Source organism: Mus pahari, chromosome 6 (assembly GCF_900095145.1).
Source record: "Mus pahari chromosome 6, PAHARI_EIJ_v1.1, whole genome shotgun sequence".
Classification (NCBI taxonomy): domain Eukaryota; kingdom Metazoa; phylum Chordata; class Mammalia; order Rodentia; family Muridae; genus Mus; species Mus pahari.
In genome coordinates this window covers 527605-544061 of record NC_034595.1, presented here as the reverse complement: position 1 = coordinate 544061, position 16457 = coordinate 527605, and the positions used below count along the sequence as shown (strand labels likewise).

The window sequence follows — 16457 nt, the reverse complement described above, 5'->3', positions numbered from 1 at the left end:
GGATTGCAAGCTAGTACAACCACTCTGGAAATCAGTCTTGGTTACTGAATGCCAGACAGCTTGCCAAATTTTTGTTGACATTTCCAAATTAGGACCATGAATGATGCATTTCCGGCTTCCACGGACCAGCTTATAGCTTGAGGTGCCAGACCTCTGACCGAGACCATTCAGGGCCTTCCCTGAGTTCCGCCAGAGCCTTCCTACTCCCCTCCCTGTCTTTAAGCTTGCCACCACTGCCGTCTACAGCTGCGAACCCATGGCCTCTGCTCTTTTCATTTGGCTGCTCTTCCTTTTCCATTTGGGGTTCAAGAAACTTTGTCCTGGTTAAAGCAAAATGGGGTCTCCTTTTATTTCTCCCAGTCAGGAATTCTGCCATGTTATCTAGGGCTTAGCAAAGAGTCAAAGTCGGGTCGGGCATGTGCTGCTTGCTCTCCCTACAATATGCTGGTTAGAGCTAGTGGCCAGAGATGCTCAGGTTTGATGACCTCTCCAGAGCTTAGCAGGTGACCACGGGCTGGGACCCCTGTCCTGGTCCTCCTGTGTCTGTGACATTGCTCTAGGAAACCCACCTGCTCCTATGTTCAGTCTGTCTCCCTTTCTAATGCTGCCCAGCCTGCCGGGAGATTGAAGGGTGGAGACCTACCTGCCATCCCAATGACAGCCACCCAGAGACTTCTCCAGGTATCAACACGTGGGAGCTGTGGTCCACCCTGGAGGGTGAACTCAAGCCTGAATAAAGCCGCTGTCAGTAGTGCCCATCCCACCTCCATCCCACACAGCTTCTGAGCCATGAGTGCAAGTTCTGGAGTCTGAGCAAAAGACAGGCCATCTGCCTCTGCCTGGGGACAAGTGGGCCCAGGGTGGTTCTAGGAAGGGGAAATTTAGAGTGACCTTGAATCCTTACCTTCCTGCTGAGGTGACACTGGAGCTGGCCAAGGCCTTCTTTAAGGCCTTCTCTGCCCGGTACCTTCTCTTCAAGGCTTTGGGTGACAAGTATCCAGGTCAAGACCAGAGATGAGGAGATGACGGGCTACAGCCGCCACCAACTTCCCGGCCACTACCTTCCCCGAGGCCCACGGGCCTGTGTTTCTACCTGTTTGGGAGCGATCCTTGTCACATGGATATGTTGATTTTGCTTGAGAAATTCTGAAACCAGAGGACAGGACGTGAAATTTTCCATGATGACCATGCCAACAAGAGCCCAGACCAAGCCCCGGGGAACAAACTTGGTTCTCAGTACTGCGTGTGTGTGTGTGTGTGTGTGTGTGTGTGTGTGTGTGTGTGTAAGTCTCACCATGAGCTCCAGAGTTTGGGTGAGCAACTGAGGGAAGCCCCTGGCCTGAGGTCACACTCTCTTGGTACCTCAGTGAATAAATAAAGCCCCAGAGATAGTCCCCTCCAACACCCACCCCGGTTCAGGGCCACTGTGTCGGCACTCACTGAAGGATCCTTCTGACCACGTCCACAGCAGGGTCTTCAATCATGGGCCTCCCCATGCGGGTTGGTTGGGCAAAGGACTCGGGGGTGACAAGGCCCACCTTGACATCCTCCTCGAGGGCCTCCGCACTCATATGCATGTCACTCTCCACCTCAGTGTCAGCCAGGATGGTGTCCTGCAGCCCAGACAGGAAAGCTGAGCACAGGGGCCACGTGCAAGGGAGGTAGCAGGTACTGCCCACCGCCATCTTGTCCAGGTGATGGCTGGAGGGAAGCTGCCCGACTTCACGGTAGAGCTCATTTTCTCTTAAAGTGATTGTGCTCCCACTTCACTCGGGAAATCGACTGATCATTCAAGTCGCACACTCTCACCTTTAGAAAGGGCTTTCCCGAGTGCCTGCTCCCCACAAGGCTCTGCCTGAGGCCTGGGGATATGGGTGGAGAGGCTGCCTAGGGTCCCTGATCTCTTGAAGATTGCAGTCTAGGTAAGAAAGACATTCAATGTACACACACACACACACACACACACACACACTCATGATGTATGGTCAGAGATAGGATCAGTCCTATGAAGACAAAGTTCCCATCTCCTGTGAGCATGAAGTGAGACTGACAAAAGTCAGCCACAGAGATGTCCGACTGGTTGGTGTCTTGACCACATGGGATGAGGGGACAAGTGAAGACAAGGGTGCGAGTGACCAACAACTGCCTGTGAGAAAGGGTAGTGACGATGTCCACAGAGTGATTAATCTGGCTGTGTCATTGTTTATTCTGAGCCTCATCTCCAGTCAGGCCTTGGAAGGGGCATGGGCTTGGGTCCCTGGGGCCTCTCTATTGCCATATGCAGTGGAAGAAGTGGCTGGGAACTAGCCCAGCTACCCAGGTGGCAAAGCCTCCCCTGGAATGAAGAGCAGCCAAAATGTGACAGTGGGAGCTGGGGCCAAGGCCAGCCTACTCATAAAGCAATTGGCTCGTGAGTTCCCTGGGAGTGACACACCCTCACGAGTGAAGGCTGATGTGGGCATAGGGAAAGAGGCAGGCCATGCAGCCTCTGCCCCAGGCAGATAGCCCATTAACCAGAGACCTTACCTCATGGTCTATGGACTCATGGGGAAGTAGGAGACACTCCAGGGCCAGAAAGGAATGCAGGGGTATTGATGACAGACCCCAGGCTGCTTATGTGACTGGCTGAAGGGTTTGGATCTGACACTTAAGCTCAGGCGAATGACAAAGTTATCTGGGCCTTTGCTGTAGTTTGGGGAATGGGTGTCAAGCACGGGGGAAGACTTGGTAGGTAGATGGAAAGACATTGGGGTCTTGTGGCAATGGCGAATGGGACTGCTCATGGTGAATGGGAAGCCAGCGGCTGAGGTGGGTGGGCTTGACTGAGCCCACGTGCATGGGCTAACTTGAGAGCCTTGGTAGAGGGGAGTGGTGTCAAGGATGTGAGGAATTTCCTAAGAGACAAGTGCACGGAGCTGGCCCACAGGGACCTTAGCTCAGACACGATGTCACAGTATGCCATCCTTCCATGGCTCAGCCTGGGAGCCTTCTCTCCCTTTATGCTGTACTAGATCTCGTGTGGTCTCCTGGGACCCCAGCCTGCATACAACTTGTCTACCCTTCCCCCCACCCCCATCTCTTTGTGTTCCTTACCGTAAAGACCTCCTGAGTGATAGACACCACATCCAGGCTGCAGTTGAGGTACTTAATCCTCTGGCTCAGTTTTTCTTTCCAGGATCGGACAAAGGCAAGGAGATCATCTGTGGTCACCATCTAGTGGGAGCAGAGAGGGAGGAAGCCTCAGGGACCAGGCAAAACCACCACAAGTGCAGGGACAGGGCTTACTTAGGAAGGACAACTCTTGGTTCTTCCAAGCTCTCTCTCTTATAGAAAACAGCCCTGGAGGAGGGGCAGGGCTGGCACTGGCTGTCTCTTTTGGGCAGATGTTCTGAGGTGGCAGATCCTTCATGGGTGGAGAGTTCTTTTCTTGGTCTTATAGGTTCAGCTATAGGCAAGCAACTCAAACCTGATTGGCCCAGCATCCTCATCTATGAGATGGGGATACGGAATACCCTGTATTTCCACTAGCATTAAAATTCTATGTTTAGAAGGATGTATCTGGTCCAGTTGTCGAGGGAGCGGAGAGCTGTGCAGGAGGGCTAACTGTCTGTCTCTAAGGTAATATCTCACAGGCATTCCCCTTAGCAGCACTCTACAGATTCAGGCATGCACCCTCAACCATCTTTATCCTCACGGAGTATCTAAGACATTATTACCATTGTCTTCCTAATCATTGTTCTGCAGACTAGAAATGAGGTTTTCTGAGTGAATCTCCTGACATCCCCTCAACACAAAAGAGCTGGTGGAGCTTGGAAGGGTAAGGTGTGAGTCTAAAATGCTGCTACTCAGACAGTTAGGGCTTGCCTCACCAGCCTACGGATGGTCCTCGCAGGACAGTTTGTTTTCCCCTTGATACCGGGAAAGGGAGACTAGGGAAATGACAGAAGACATAGGGACCCTTTGTCTACACATCTCCTCCTAAGAGTGATGACCCAATGGTCTGTAGGAAGCTATGTGAGAGCACACAATGCCACCTAGAATGTCTCTGTCTCCAGAGGGACATTTATTCTGCACATGATGCTCTGTGGAAACTTTTTTTCAAAAATGGTATGTCATACTATACAAAAATTTGCAAATGATGATTTAAAAAAAAAGCATCCTCTTGGTGCTCACATCAATGGAAACAGAGCCTGGAGCTACTGGCTGCCGGAAAAGAGAGCAGGGAGCGCCTGTCACAGTCCTGCAGGTTAGGTACCAGTTCTGGAGTCATCTGGGTGAGACTAGGGCACGCGTGGATTGAGGCAGAGACAGACACTCGTGGTCAAAAAACAAGACTGCACACACCCAGAGAGTTGTTCTGCTCACTGGGGCGGCAGAGACACTAGGAAACATGGTCGTGTGGAACTCTGCAGCAATTCTGACATTTCACAGATTAGACATGAGAAATCCATGCATGGGCTCTGATTAAAAAGGGAGCCCAGAGTGTCTGCTTTTCTCATTCACCTGGGGCTCAGAGGAAGGCCTGATGGCACTGCAGGGGGAAGTAGGGTCCCCAAATCCAGGCACAGGCTCCCATCTTCACTGACCTCTGCCTAAGGCTGGTGGGGGAGGGGAAATTAGCTGGTTTTGTTGTTGTTGTTTGTTTTTGTTTGTTTTGTTTTAATTTCTGCCTTCCATTGAGTAGCACAAAAGTTAACCAGAGAGGCTCAGAGACACCCCACCCCTTGGTGCTGGGAAAATCAGGTGCCCAGATGCAAGTCTAACACCGCCTTAGCCACTCTTGACTTATCACATTCAGATCTGTGAGCCACTCACATCCTTATCTCCCCGGTGGCCTTGACACGTTTGTATCTTCTGCTGAAGCTGTTCCAGAGAAGAATTTAATCCTTCTGCTTGGGAATTGGACTTTGCCACCTAGAAAAACAGGGGTTTTGAGATTCTGATTTTAGAATATGTGTTAAAAATAGGAAAACATTCTTCAGGATACACGAGAAATTGATTAAACACTGGGGGGTGGGGGGGCAAACAATGAGAGAGGAGTATGCAGTATTGTCAGAAAGTACATCAACACCAGTTTAAAAGATTTGTTTTTTATATCAAATAGTATGGTTTAAATGAAATTGGCATCACATAGTGCTATCGTTTGTATATGATCAGCCCAGGGAGAGGCACTATTAAAATGTGTGGCACTGTTGGAGTAGGTATGGCCTTGTTGGAGTAGTGTGTCACTGTGGGTGTGGGCTTTAAGGCCTTCAACTTTTGCTTCCTGGAAGTCAGTATTTGGCTAGCAGTCCTCAGATGAAGATGGATAACTCTCAGCTCCTCCTGCACCACGCCTGCCTGGATGCTGCCATGCTCCCACCTTGATGATAATGGATTGAACCTCTGAACTTATAAGCCAGCCCCAACTGAATATTTTTATAAGAGTTGCTTTGGGCACGGTGTCTGTTCACAGCAATAAAACCCTAACTAGGACACAGAGTGTGATTAAGTGTGCAAAGCCCGTCAGAAGGCATATAGACCTTTGGGGACACCCACACTCTAACACAGAGTTCCAGGTTTTAAGATACCTTGTGGTCATAGGTAGTATCCTGGACAGGGGTGTTTCTCACAATCCTGAATAGAACATGATGAAAGAGGTCTCCCAAAAGAAAACTGATGGCCCAGCCGTGACAGGAGGCTGGAGTTAAAAGATGAAGGGCTTAAATGGCTGGGTCTGTAGCACTGAGGAAGGTGGGCAAGAAGGCTTATAGTTGTGGATGAGACAACCACGGGGGCAGATAAGAGGAGGAACAGGCTCTGAGCCACTGAGTGCTGCCTGGCCCCCGTGATATCCTCAGGGAACCGATAAGTCACTATGGTCTTTCAATCATCCCACTTCACGTAGCTCATTATAACAGATGAAAGCACTAGTAAGGATGGCTTCTAACAGGAACCCTCCACTGGGAGATCGCTCACTCCCCTATAGACAAGGGGCTCCTACATCTTGGTGGCTGTGGTAGAGTTAGCTCTGCCACCATAGAGTGAGGTGCTGGTGGTGTAGAGAGCTTGGTACAATAGACAACAAGGAACCTTCAAGGTTTCGGGTAGCAATGCCAGTTGATGACCAGCAGCTAGCTCACAAAAATCACTAATGAACAAAGGCAGTCAGAGGTGGGAAGCGGAGGGCTTCCACAACCCCTGACAGCCCATGAACAGTGTATGATCACCATCACTCTGTTTGGGCCCAGGAGGTGTGCACAGAGAGTAGGGTATGGGCTCCATTTGCTTGGCTTATGAAAGCCTAGGTGATTAACCAATTTCAACAGATTACCCCAGCCTCTTCCTGGTTCCTGACATCGCCTTACAAAATCCTCCTAGACGACAGAAATGCAGTATCTTTCCATCTCTTAGAAACCCCTTTCTAGGAGTTCCTCTTATTTTTTTCTTAATTTCTTACTTTTTCTCCATGTCTTACTTTTCTGTAGTAACTACTTATTATCAAGGACTGCTTCCACGTTGCATACTCCCGTGGGTGTCTGATCTTTTAGCCGTTGCTGGTGTGAGATGATGAACTCGGGAGCCTCTGTTGCCGCTCCATCTTCGATGCCCTTGAGTGTCCAGCATCTTAACCTCTTTAGTTATGCACAACTGGGCTGGTAAAGTTTTGCACTTAAACCCCTAGGTCACTAGGTGTCAGCTATTGCTCCTCATGTTTAGTGTATCCCAAGCCCCACCTATCCCATGGCCTCTCAGTTCTGGGATCAGGACATGTCCCTGCAGACCCCCCATGCAGGCCATTCCGTCAGCCTTGACCTTAGCCTGCCTCACATTCACCACCAGTTTTGTGCAGCCAGCAGCCAGTAGCTCTCCTCATAGATGTCCCTGAGCTCTGGGTCCTGTGGGAACCCTCTGTGACCCTCACCATCTGACCAAAGCCCTGTAGGCTGATTACAGCTTGTCCAACCTCAGCTTCTCACTGTCCCTTGTCACACACATTGTCACACAGCACCTGGATCCTTTCCACCACCTCTCTAGGACACGCTATTCCCTCCTCTTCGGCTGACTTCTGTCTCAAGCTTTAGGACACTTTTGCTCTCTTGGCCATGTCTTTCTTCCCCTCTAGTCCTCGAGTGTCACACACACCTTCCTTTTGGACACAGGTGTTCTGGCCATGGTTTGGGCCAACATCTCTTGTTCCACACAGGCCTGGATTCATATTCTGTCTCTGCCACTTACAAGTTACGCATTCCTGGGGGCTGGAGAGATGGCTCAGCGGTTAAGAGCACTGACTGCTCTTTCAGAGGTCCTGAGTTCAATTCCCAGCAACCATGGTGGCTCACAACCATTTGTAATGGAATTTGATGCCCTCTTTTGTGTGTCTGAAGACAGCAACAACATATCATATATATAAAATAAATAAATCTTTTTTTAAAAAAAAGAGTTATGTATTCTTAAGTCATGGAATTACTATTAGCCCCAGTTCTCTCTCTCTCTCTCTCTCTCTCTCTCTCTCTCTCTCTCTCTCTCTCTTTCTCTCTCTCTGTGTGTGTGTGTGTGTGTGTGTGTGCAAGGGTGTGCAGATAGTGGCCAGAAGACAACATTATATGTTATTATCAGGAGGGATGCACTTTTGTTTGTTTTAAATATTTTTATTGACTCTTTGGGAATTTTATATGATATATTCTCACCATACTCACCCCAACTTTTTTTTTCTCTTTTTTAAACACATGGTGTTTTTTTTTCTCAATTTTTATTAGGTATTTACTTCATTTACATTTTAAGTGCTATCCCCAAAGTCCCCTATACCCTCCCCCCAATCACCTACCCACCCACTCCCCCTTCTTGGCCCTGGCGTTCCCCTGTGCTGGGTCATATAAAGTTTGCAAGACCAAGGAGCCTCTCTTCCCAGTGATGGCCCATTAGGCCATCTTCTGCTACATATGCAGCTAGAGACACGAGCTCTGGGGGTGCTGGTTAGTTCATATTGTTGTTCCATCTATAGGGTTGCAGACCTCTTCACCCCAACTTTTTAACTTCTGTCAGGTTTTCTCCACCTCCTTCCCAACCCCAACTTCATACCCTCTATTATTATTATTATTATTATTATTATTAATTATTTAATAACCCATCGGCTTTGGTTTATGCTGTCCACACAGAGCCTCTCATTGAGCTGGAACTTGCCAGGTAGGCCAGCCTGACGAGTCAGCTAGCCCCAAGGATCTGCCTGTCTCTGCCTCCCCTCCCCTGCACTGTATACCAAAACCAGCTTTTTAGGTGTGGATTCTAGGGACTGATCTCAGGTCCCACTGTGGGTCAAACACTTTAGGAACTGAGCTATCTCCCAGGCACTGCCTCAGTTTCTTTAATCTCTAAAATGGAGCTAAAAGGCCGTCTATTCAGGTCTTACATGGTCGAACAGTGCTTATTTAAATAAGTGGGTGACTGTGGTGTGTAATAACTCAGTGGATGGGTGGCGCTACTAAGAGTTAGTGTGTTGTCCTGGCTGAGGTGTAGGTACAGCCACCACCCTGCTGGACAGTACTGGTGTGCAGGTATGTGTGCCGGATGTCCACTAGACAGAGAACAGACTTGTCTTACCTGACACTTGATATTCACCTGGAGATTTGTCATCAGCCGCTGGATTTTCTCTACGAAAATAAGGTCTGAGGATAGGTTATGGAATTTACTCTCGAATTTGTTGATGACATCGTTGGCCTGTAAGGAAAAGTAAGGGGCACACTGGGGGGACCTTGATCTGGAAGAATGGGGGAGGTTAATTATCGCTGGGACCCGGGTGTGCCCTTGCTTCAGAAGTGACAGCCTCTGGCTGGCCATCGGGAGGCCGTTTGGAGGGAGGGCAGGGAGCCCCCACCTGGTCCAGGTACTCCGTCTCCATCTTTTCCATGTGGATCATAATTAAACTTTCAACAAACTCAATCCGGGTAGCCTCCTTCTCCAGTCGGTGGCACAGCGTCTCAACTTCTTCAGGGGAAAAGTTGCCACCCTCTGAGAACAATCTGGAGAAAAATCGAGGAGAAGCAAAGACCCACCAGTCAGACTGAACATCCCCACACATCCCAAGGCCCATGGCTTTATACCCCAGTGTGGGTGATGGAAAGATGAATGCAGCCACACCTATGCAGGGGCAGTGGGACTGCCGGTTTGCTAGCGTATCAGGTTGGGTGCCCTGATAGACCAGCTAAAACAAATGAAATGCTGCACAGACTCCAGATAGGGAGGCTTAGCATGCAGCTCAGTGATAGCATGCCTGTCTAACATGCAGGAGGCTCTGGGTTCAATTCCCAACACCACTGAATGAACAAGAGGATGAATGGATGGATGAATGGATGAATGGATGGATGAATGAATGGAAAATCTACATAAGAATGAGATGTCTGCCCTCCCTGGATGAAGGGAGCCGAGGACCCTGGGATGTGGGCGGTGCCAAAGCTGACTTTGACCTGGAGACCTTGACTCTGAGCCTCTGTGGCTGCACACCATGGAGAGCCAGCATGGAGCTGGAGCCTGAACTTAGCGCTTTCAGTATGAGACCAAGAGCACAAGAACCCCACCAGCTACTGAGATCCCAGGGCAAGGAGGAAAGAGCGCTCTTTCTTTCCTGAGAATTCGTTTACCGACTGAATATGTGTTCTCTGAAATGACACAACAAAGCAAAACTTTTAAGTGGTCCTGAGTTGATGTTGCCCCCAGTGGTCCAGTAAAAACAAATGTGGATTCTTTGGAGGGATGCCACATGAGATCAGCCTCAAAGAGTATGCTGATGATAAAATCTTGAGGCGGGGGTGGGGAAATGACTTCTAGTGAAAACACACACACACAAGGAAGTAAGGGACCATAAATAAGAACCGGGGTAACAGGGAGTGGAAGGAAGGACCTGCTAGATTATCTGACATAAGTTACAAAATAACCAAATGTGAGACATTTGAAGAACTAAGAGGCCTCTGATTCCCGGTGAGGGAGCAATGGGACCAGCCACTACACACTCTTGATGTCACAGCATATCTACAAATCGTTAATAAAAGTAAGTTAAGAGGGAAACATGGCTGCCCTCCACACCCCCACCGCCCGCAAGAGTAAACAGTGGTGGCTCACAGAGGCGTAAAATAGACACTGGCTCCCACCTGCAGTGCTTGACAAAGTCAATGTTGGTATAGCGTAGCTTGCCCAGACTCTCTTCCAGGTACTGCCGGAAGCTTCGCAGGGACACCTGGATGACATCCACGTAGCTGAGCAGCTCTCGGTGTAGCGTCTTGGTGAGACTAACTAGCCTGTGGGGACAGGGGAGAGGTATGTAGGCCAGCCTGGGAAGCTAGGAAGGGCCGGGTGTGACCTGAGCCTGGTGAGAATTCTGGGCCCTGCCAGATACACTGCCCAACTCCTCTGGCCAGGAAAGATGGAGAAATTAAAAGTCGGGTGTGGTGGTATAAGCCTATAATCCTGGCACTCGTGGGGCTGAACTAGGAGGATCACAAGTTCGAGGCCAGCCTAGATGGCAGGGAGTGCAAGGCCTACCTGGACAATTTAGTGAGGACCCTTCCTCAAAATTAAACGTAAAAAGGCATCGCCAGCAAATTAGTAAAGGAGTCCCAGGCTCCACTGAGTCCTCGGAGCATCTGACTCCCTGGCAGTGTGGCATGTAGCCTGCGCTCTCCTGAAATAATGCCCTGAAAGCTCCTTCTCCATAACAAAGGCCACCCGAGTCAGCTGCCCCTGTGATTGGCTGCTGCAGACCTGGCATGGTCCTTCTATCACTCGAATGAGGCCCCTGTCTCCTTGCTGGAGCCCCTTGCTCTGTCTTTCCTGCAGATACCCTGAGTTTTGATAGGAGCCTCTGAGTTCACCAGCAGTGCCCCTCCCACAGGAAGCCCGGGGCGCAGCATCTGCTCCCTCGTCTATGGACTATGTGCTCCTCTTCCTTCCCAGGCTCCGTACCCTCCACTCTGCCTCACACACACAAACGCTGCCCACGGACTCTGGCTCTTCGGCTTTGGTAAAAAGGAGCCTTCTGCTCCTTTCCGAGAGGGAGCTGAGTGTCTAGAAGCAGGACTGCGAAGAGGATGCTCTGACCCCTTCTTACTTTTGGCTTCTGGTGGCATTCAGGAAGATGTGCTCCATGTCATAGATCTTGCGGCGGAAGTTCCTGCTCCGAACGGCTTGCTCTTCTTGGAACTGACAGAACATGAGCCTCTCCTTCTTCAGTGTCTCGATCACACCAGCACAGTGGCTGTCCAGCCTCTCTTGGTGAAGCAGGAGCTCAGCTGCAAGAGAGTGGGGAGATCTGCTACCATCTGCAGCCATCCCTTCCACCTGCTGCCTCTTCTAGGCTGGCCCAGGGCAAAACCCACTCATGTCAATGAAAGTCTCTTGCTATTGCCCCAACTGCCCTCTCCAGGGTGAGACTGAACTGCGTTGAGACCCCAGGAAGGCCAATGTGCATCCCCCTCAAGGTCCCATACTGGAGAGAGGCTGAGAGCCAGGATTTCCCACTTGGAGGAACCCTCCAGCTGCCAAGAGGGCAAAACTAAGAATACAGAGAATCTCAGGGAGCAAAGGGGTGGGTGGGGGGATTTGGGGAACACTGTGATGTTGGTGGGATCACCTCACAAGCACAAAGTTGGGAAGTCCTAATCTGTTGATTTGCACCAGTAAATACTATGTCCGGCAGCCCAAATTCCAAATGGCTCCAAGGTGATGAGGAATGAGAAAGGATCAGGTTTCCAGAGCCCCCAGAGACCTTCGTGGCAGACAGAGGGCCACAGACCTCCCATCTGAGTGTGCTTCTACCTGGAGTTATTGGTAGTTATTGGGCTGTGGGTGTGGTTTTAATAAAAAAAAAATGGTATCAGCAAACCACAGAGACCACACACCCATGCTTAGCTCACCACTATTCCACTATTCCAATAGCTAAGATGGCCTAGGTGGCCATCAACAAGTGGCTAGCTGAATGACGGAACATAGTCCTAATGGAATATTACTCGACCAGGAAGGAGGATGAAATTGTGTGATTTTTTTCAAGGAAATGGTACCACTGGAGACTATGTAAAGCAGAACAAGTCAGTCTCGTAGTACATGTATTCCCTCATTTGTGGGACCCAGCTGTTATACGAACGGATACCTTCTGTCTGTGTCTATCTGTCTGTCTATGTCTATCTGTCTGTCTATCTATCATCTATGAGTGACACGAAACACGAGAGGAGGGAGGAAGTGGACCAACAGGAGTAGGAGTGGGGGACAATAATGGGGGATGGTTATAAGCAAAGTACAGTGATATGTAATATATATATATATATACACACAAATGAGAAAAGTGCCATCATGAAACCCATCATTCTGTATGATAATTAATTTTTAAAATTTAAACAACACAGTGTGGAGCTGGGACTTCAATCGTTGTGGTCTGGGTTTCCAAGCTGAGCATTGGTCTGGGGAGCCAAAGGGACGAAAGGAGTCAGCCTTTGGAGCGGTCTTTTCATCCCTCGGTACATTGGCTTCACACATTTCCCAGAACTCAAGCCTGCAGGTCTGGGGGCCTGCCATCGTCACCACTCCGGGCTGTGGAGTTTGGGTGGGATCGTGTGGGAGGCTCCATGAGAGCATTAAATGACTATGGAATATCAGTGAAGACCACCTAAGAATCTTACTAAAATTGTGTGCCCTTCCCCATTAATGGAGCTTCCCAGCTAAAAGAGAGAGGGCGTGCCATTCTAAGTAAGACCAGTGTGAAAGGCATGGCTTCCCCTCTGGGGCACAACTCCTCCTCACAACTCCTCCCCCATACCACTTCAACACCTTCTCCTGTAGAAGAAAGTTCTGGTTTCTAAGCTACAGACTTGCTGGTAGGTCAGCCATCATCCAGGTGTGTATCTGACATATGTGTGAGAAGATCAGAAATCCAAGAGCTACAATGGGAGGACACCCTTCCTTTCACCCCTGACACTACAGAGGAAGGGAGGGAGGAAGGCTCATGTAGGGTGTGTGTGCTGTGCTACCAGACAGACGTTAAGAATCGGTGAGGTGGGGAATCTGAAGGATCTGAGATGTAGGAGGGGAGCCACCCCCTCCCTGCCTCTAGTGCTTGCTCTGGAATACATAACCACAACCTCCAACTGAGAGGGCTGCAGGCAGTCAGCGGTGGGTGGAATGCAGCATCCAGAACACCTCTCCATGCTAATGAGGTATCTTACATAGCTTTCCAGCAATGACCTTCCCTTCCTGGATATTCTCACACTCTTGCCCCGAAATTATACAATCCCTGGTTCACCCAGAATAAAGGATATAGATTCACATCTACACTCTATAAAGAAATATGAACAAGCTTAGATTGTCTCGGGGGCTGCTTCATTAAGGATTGCTTAGCCTCTGCCTAACCAGGTGGTGATACTAAGATTCCCGAAGGCCTTTTCTCTTCTCCCGCCGCCACTCTGGCACTTGCTCCCAACTGGACGGGCTCCTGCGTCTCTAGGTCTGTTGTGCACTGTGCTCTCGTGCCCCTGTCCCCTTCCTATCTTCTTCTCCAAGTGGTACATTGGCAGGAGACCAGGAACCACAACCAACATTTGTTCCAGACCCCACTTTCCCCTTCCCGTCTGGTGAGCAGCTACACTCTGACCTGGTGAAGGGAAAGGCAGGTCCTGGACTTTGCCCTGCTGGTGTATTGGCGGTGGCAAAGAGAGGCAGAACTGGGGACCCACAATGAACCTGGGTACCACAGACTCACTCATGAGGGTGAGGAAAAGAAATTCCCGAAAGTCTGAAGCTAGCTTGGGCTACATTGTGAAGTTCAGACCAACCTAGGCAAGTAAGTGGAGATCTTGTCTCAAGAAGAAAGGGAGGGAAGAAGGAAGTTTTAAAAATCTTATCTACTGATCCCCAGCACACCTCCAGAGTGTTATGATAATCTATTCAGCACTGCATGGGGTAAACTGGGGAAGTTTAAAAAAAAAAAAAAAAAAGATAAGCGCATTGGCCAGCAGACCCTGCAGGGGATCTTGGAGAACAAGGTGGACCTTCCCAGGATAGCTCAAACCTGCTCTGACGTTGTGAATATCCTTCTCCACTTGCTCGAGTCTTGGCTTGTGCAGGTGCAGCCGAAGCTCCAGTTCTGAATCCAATTCATCAACCTTGGAAGCCACAATGATACGAGCATTGAGGACACATTGGTCAAACCATTTCTCAAGATGTTCAAAGAAGCCAGCTCGAAGCCTGGGGAGAGACGGGCAAGGGTCGGTCGTCTCTGCCGGAAATCAAGACCTGTAAGAGATCTTTCACACTGAGCCCAAACGTGTTTGCTGCTGCCGTGCCTCGTATTGTTCTCACTGTACTGTTTATCTCACTGAATGGATGGACACCGTCCATCCACTCAGACAGTGGCTGGGTAGTTTCCAGTCTTTTATTCTCACAGAAAAGGCTGCTATAAATAACCCTGTGCTTATGTCAAGAGCAGAGGAGCTCAGAGGTTAAAGGACATGGGCTTCTCCATTTTTTCTCATCTTCTCAAAGATGCAAAGGGCTGAATAATCTTTTTTTTTTCTTTCCCTTTTTAAGACCACAGGTCATGCCTTCATTGTCTATAGTTTTATAGGTTTTTTTTTTTTTCCTTTTCTGCCTTGGTCAGTACAAAATGCCACACAAGATGTAGCAGACCTTTGGCCTAGATGCATAGAATTTTTAAATAAAGGAGATGTTGGGGGTTGGAGAGATGGCCCAGCGGTTCAGAGCACTTGCCGTTCTTGGAGAGGACCTTGGTTCAATTCCCAGCACCCAGAAGACAGGCAACAACCCTGTGGGACTCCAGTTCTTGGGGTTCTGGTCCCCTCTTCTGGCACCATACACACACAATATAATACAGACTTACAGGCAAGCACTCATACACATAAAATAAAAATAAACACATCTTTCAGAATAAACCTTAACATTATGGAATAGCTGGGAATTACCTGCCAGAGTAGGCAGCAGGGGACACATTTCTATGACAAAGCCCAGACCTACAGAGCACCCTGGGAAGGGTTCTGGGGTCACAGTAACCAAGGCTACCTATGTCTTTGGGGCAATCTGGAATAGTTTAGCTTTCCTATGATGTTTCTCACCCCTACCCTCCCTCAGTTACCTGAGCTTTTAGTCTTCCCAGCTAAAATTAATCTTTAGTTCTAGCACCTCACGCAGAAAGTTCCAGGTAAGAGAATGTAAGCACAGAGCTTTGTCCACTCACCCTTTCTTGACCTTTAGGATTAGTTTCTGAGGAATAGCCACTTGCTCGATGTACTTGGTGCTGAAAGAGTCAAGGAAGAGCATACTGTGGTGGGAATGGGGCCTACTGTGGATCTGCTGCTCATCTTCCACAGACAGGAAGGCGAAGTAAGTGTTCCCACTTGCAGTTGTGAAGAACTCCATGTCTTCACAGGGTATCTCCTCGGACTCCTCCTCGCCCTCAGCCTAGGCAGAGAATGAGACTCGAAAATCAATGTCAGCTGAGTCAGGGGACACCGGATGGAAAGGTTTTGTACCAGGCTGCCAATAAGAGTTTTCCCTAACCTCCTTCCCCACACAGAGCATGTGTTTTATTTATGCTTATTTGTTTACAGAGCTGACCCCAGGGCTTTTTGCATGCAAGCCCTAGATTCCTGAACTACATCCTCAGTGATTTTAAAGTGAGAAGTTTCATATAAAAAAAAAACCCTCAGTTTTCCATTTCCTTTGAAACAACACCAAACATGCTATTTCTCATTGGCTGAGACTGAGTAGTGACAGCACATTTTTTTTACCACTTGCCATTTTGACCTACAGCTTCCAACCCTTTTCTCAACACATGTCAACATTTGAGTTTGGAATTCATGCAAAAAAGGAGGAGGAGGAAAATATATATATATACACATAGCCATTCTACTACCATAGAATTCAAGCTATGGCCTTGCGTGTTTGGATGCAGTCTGAAGACAAGGTTTATTAAATGAGGTAAGCACCAACCCTCCCTCCAATGTGAGTGTCCTAGTTGCCTTTCCTAATGCTATGATATAACATCCTGACAAAAAGCAATTGAGAAAGGACTTATTTTAGTGGGAAGTCAAGGTAGTAGGGGTTTGAAATAGTCACGTCACATCCACAGTGGAAAACAGAGAGAAATAAATATCCTCATTTGCTTACTTGTGCTCAGCATGATCTCTCTGCTCTCATACAATTTAAGATACCCTGTCTAGGGAATGGTGCTTCCCACTGTGGGCTGAGTCTTCCCACATCAATTAACTCAACTTCCCCACAGACATGCCCACAGGCAAACCTGATGTAGCCGGTTTCTCCCTGAGACTCTTCCCAGACGATTTCAGGTTGTAACAAGTGGACAACTTAAAACTGCCCACCAAGGGGAGCTTTGCTTGAGTGTTTTGCTACATATCCAGTAAACAGGAAGAGAGAGAGAGAGAGAGAGAGAGAGAGAGAGAGAGAGAGAGAGAGAGAGAGAG

General features: G+C 48.9%; 1 protein-coding gene across 1 annotated transcript in view; it reads right to left on the bottom strand.

The window, feature by feature from the left end:
- Ccdc180 (coiled-coil domain containing 180) overlaps positions 1–16457 on the bottom strand; it is a 57116-nt gene that overhangs the window by 15674 nt on the left and 24985 nt on the right. The window contains exons 20-30 of the mRNA XM_021200321.1: positions 15212–15435; positions 14030–14205; positions 11081–11261; positions 10125–10271; positions 8855–8999; positions 8581–8697; positions 4816–4914; positions 3094–3213; positions 1441–1613; positions 1094–1146; positions 905–980 (exon numbers count right to left, since the gene is read on the bottom strand). Of these exons, the coding sequence (XP_021055980.1) occupies positions 905–980; positions 1094–1146; positions 1441–1613; positions 3094–3213; positions 4816–4914; positions 8581–8697; positions 8855–8999; positions 10125–10271; positions 11081–11261; positions 14030–14205; positions 15212–15435 (1511 nt within the window). The remainder of the gene's footprint in view (positions 1–904; positions 981–1093; positions 1147–1440; positions 1614–3093; positions 3214–4815; positions 4915–8580; positions 8698–8854; positions 9000–10124; positions 10272–11080; positions 11262–14029; positions 14206–15211; positions 15436–16457) is intronic.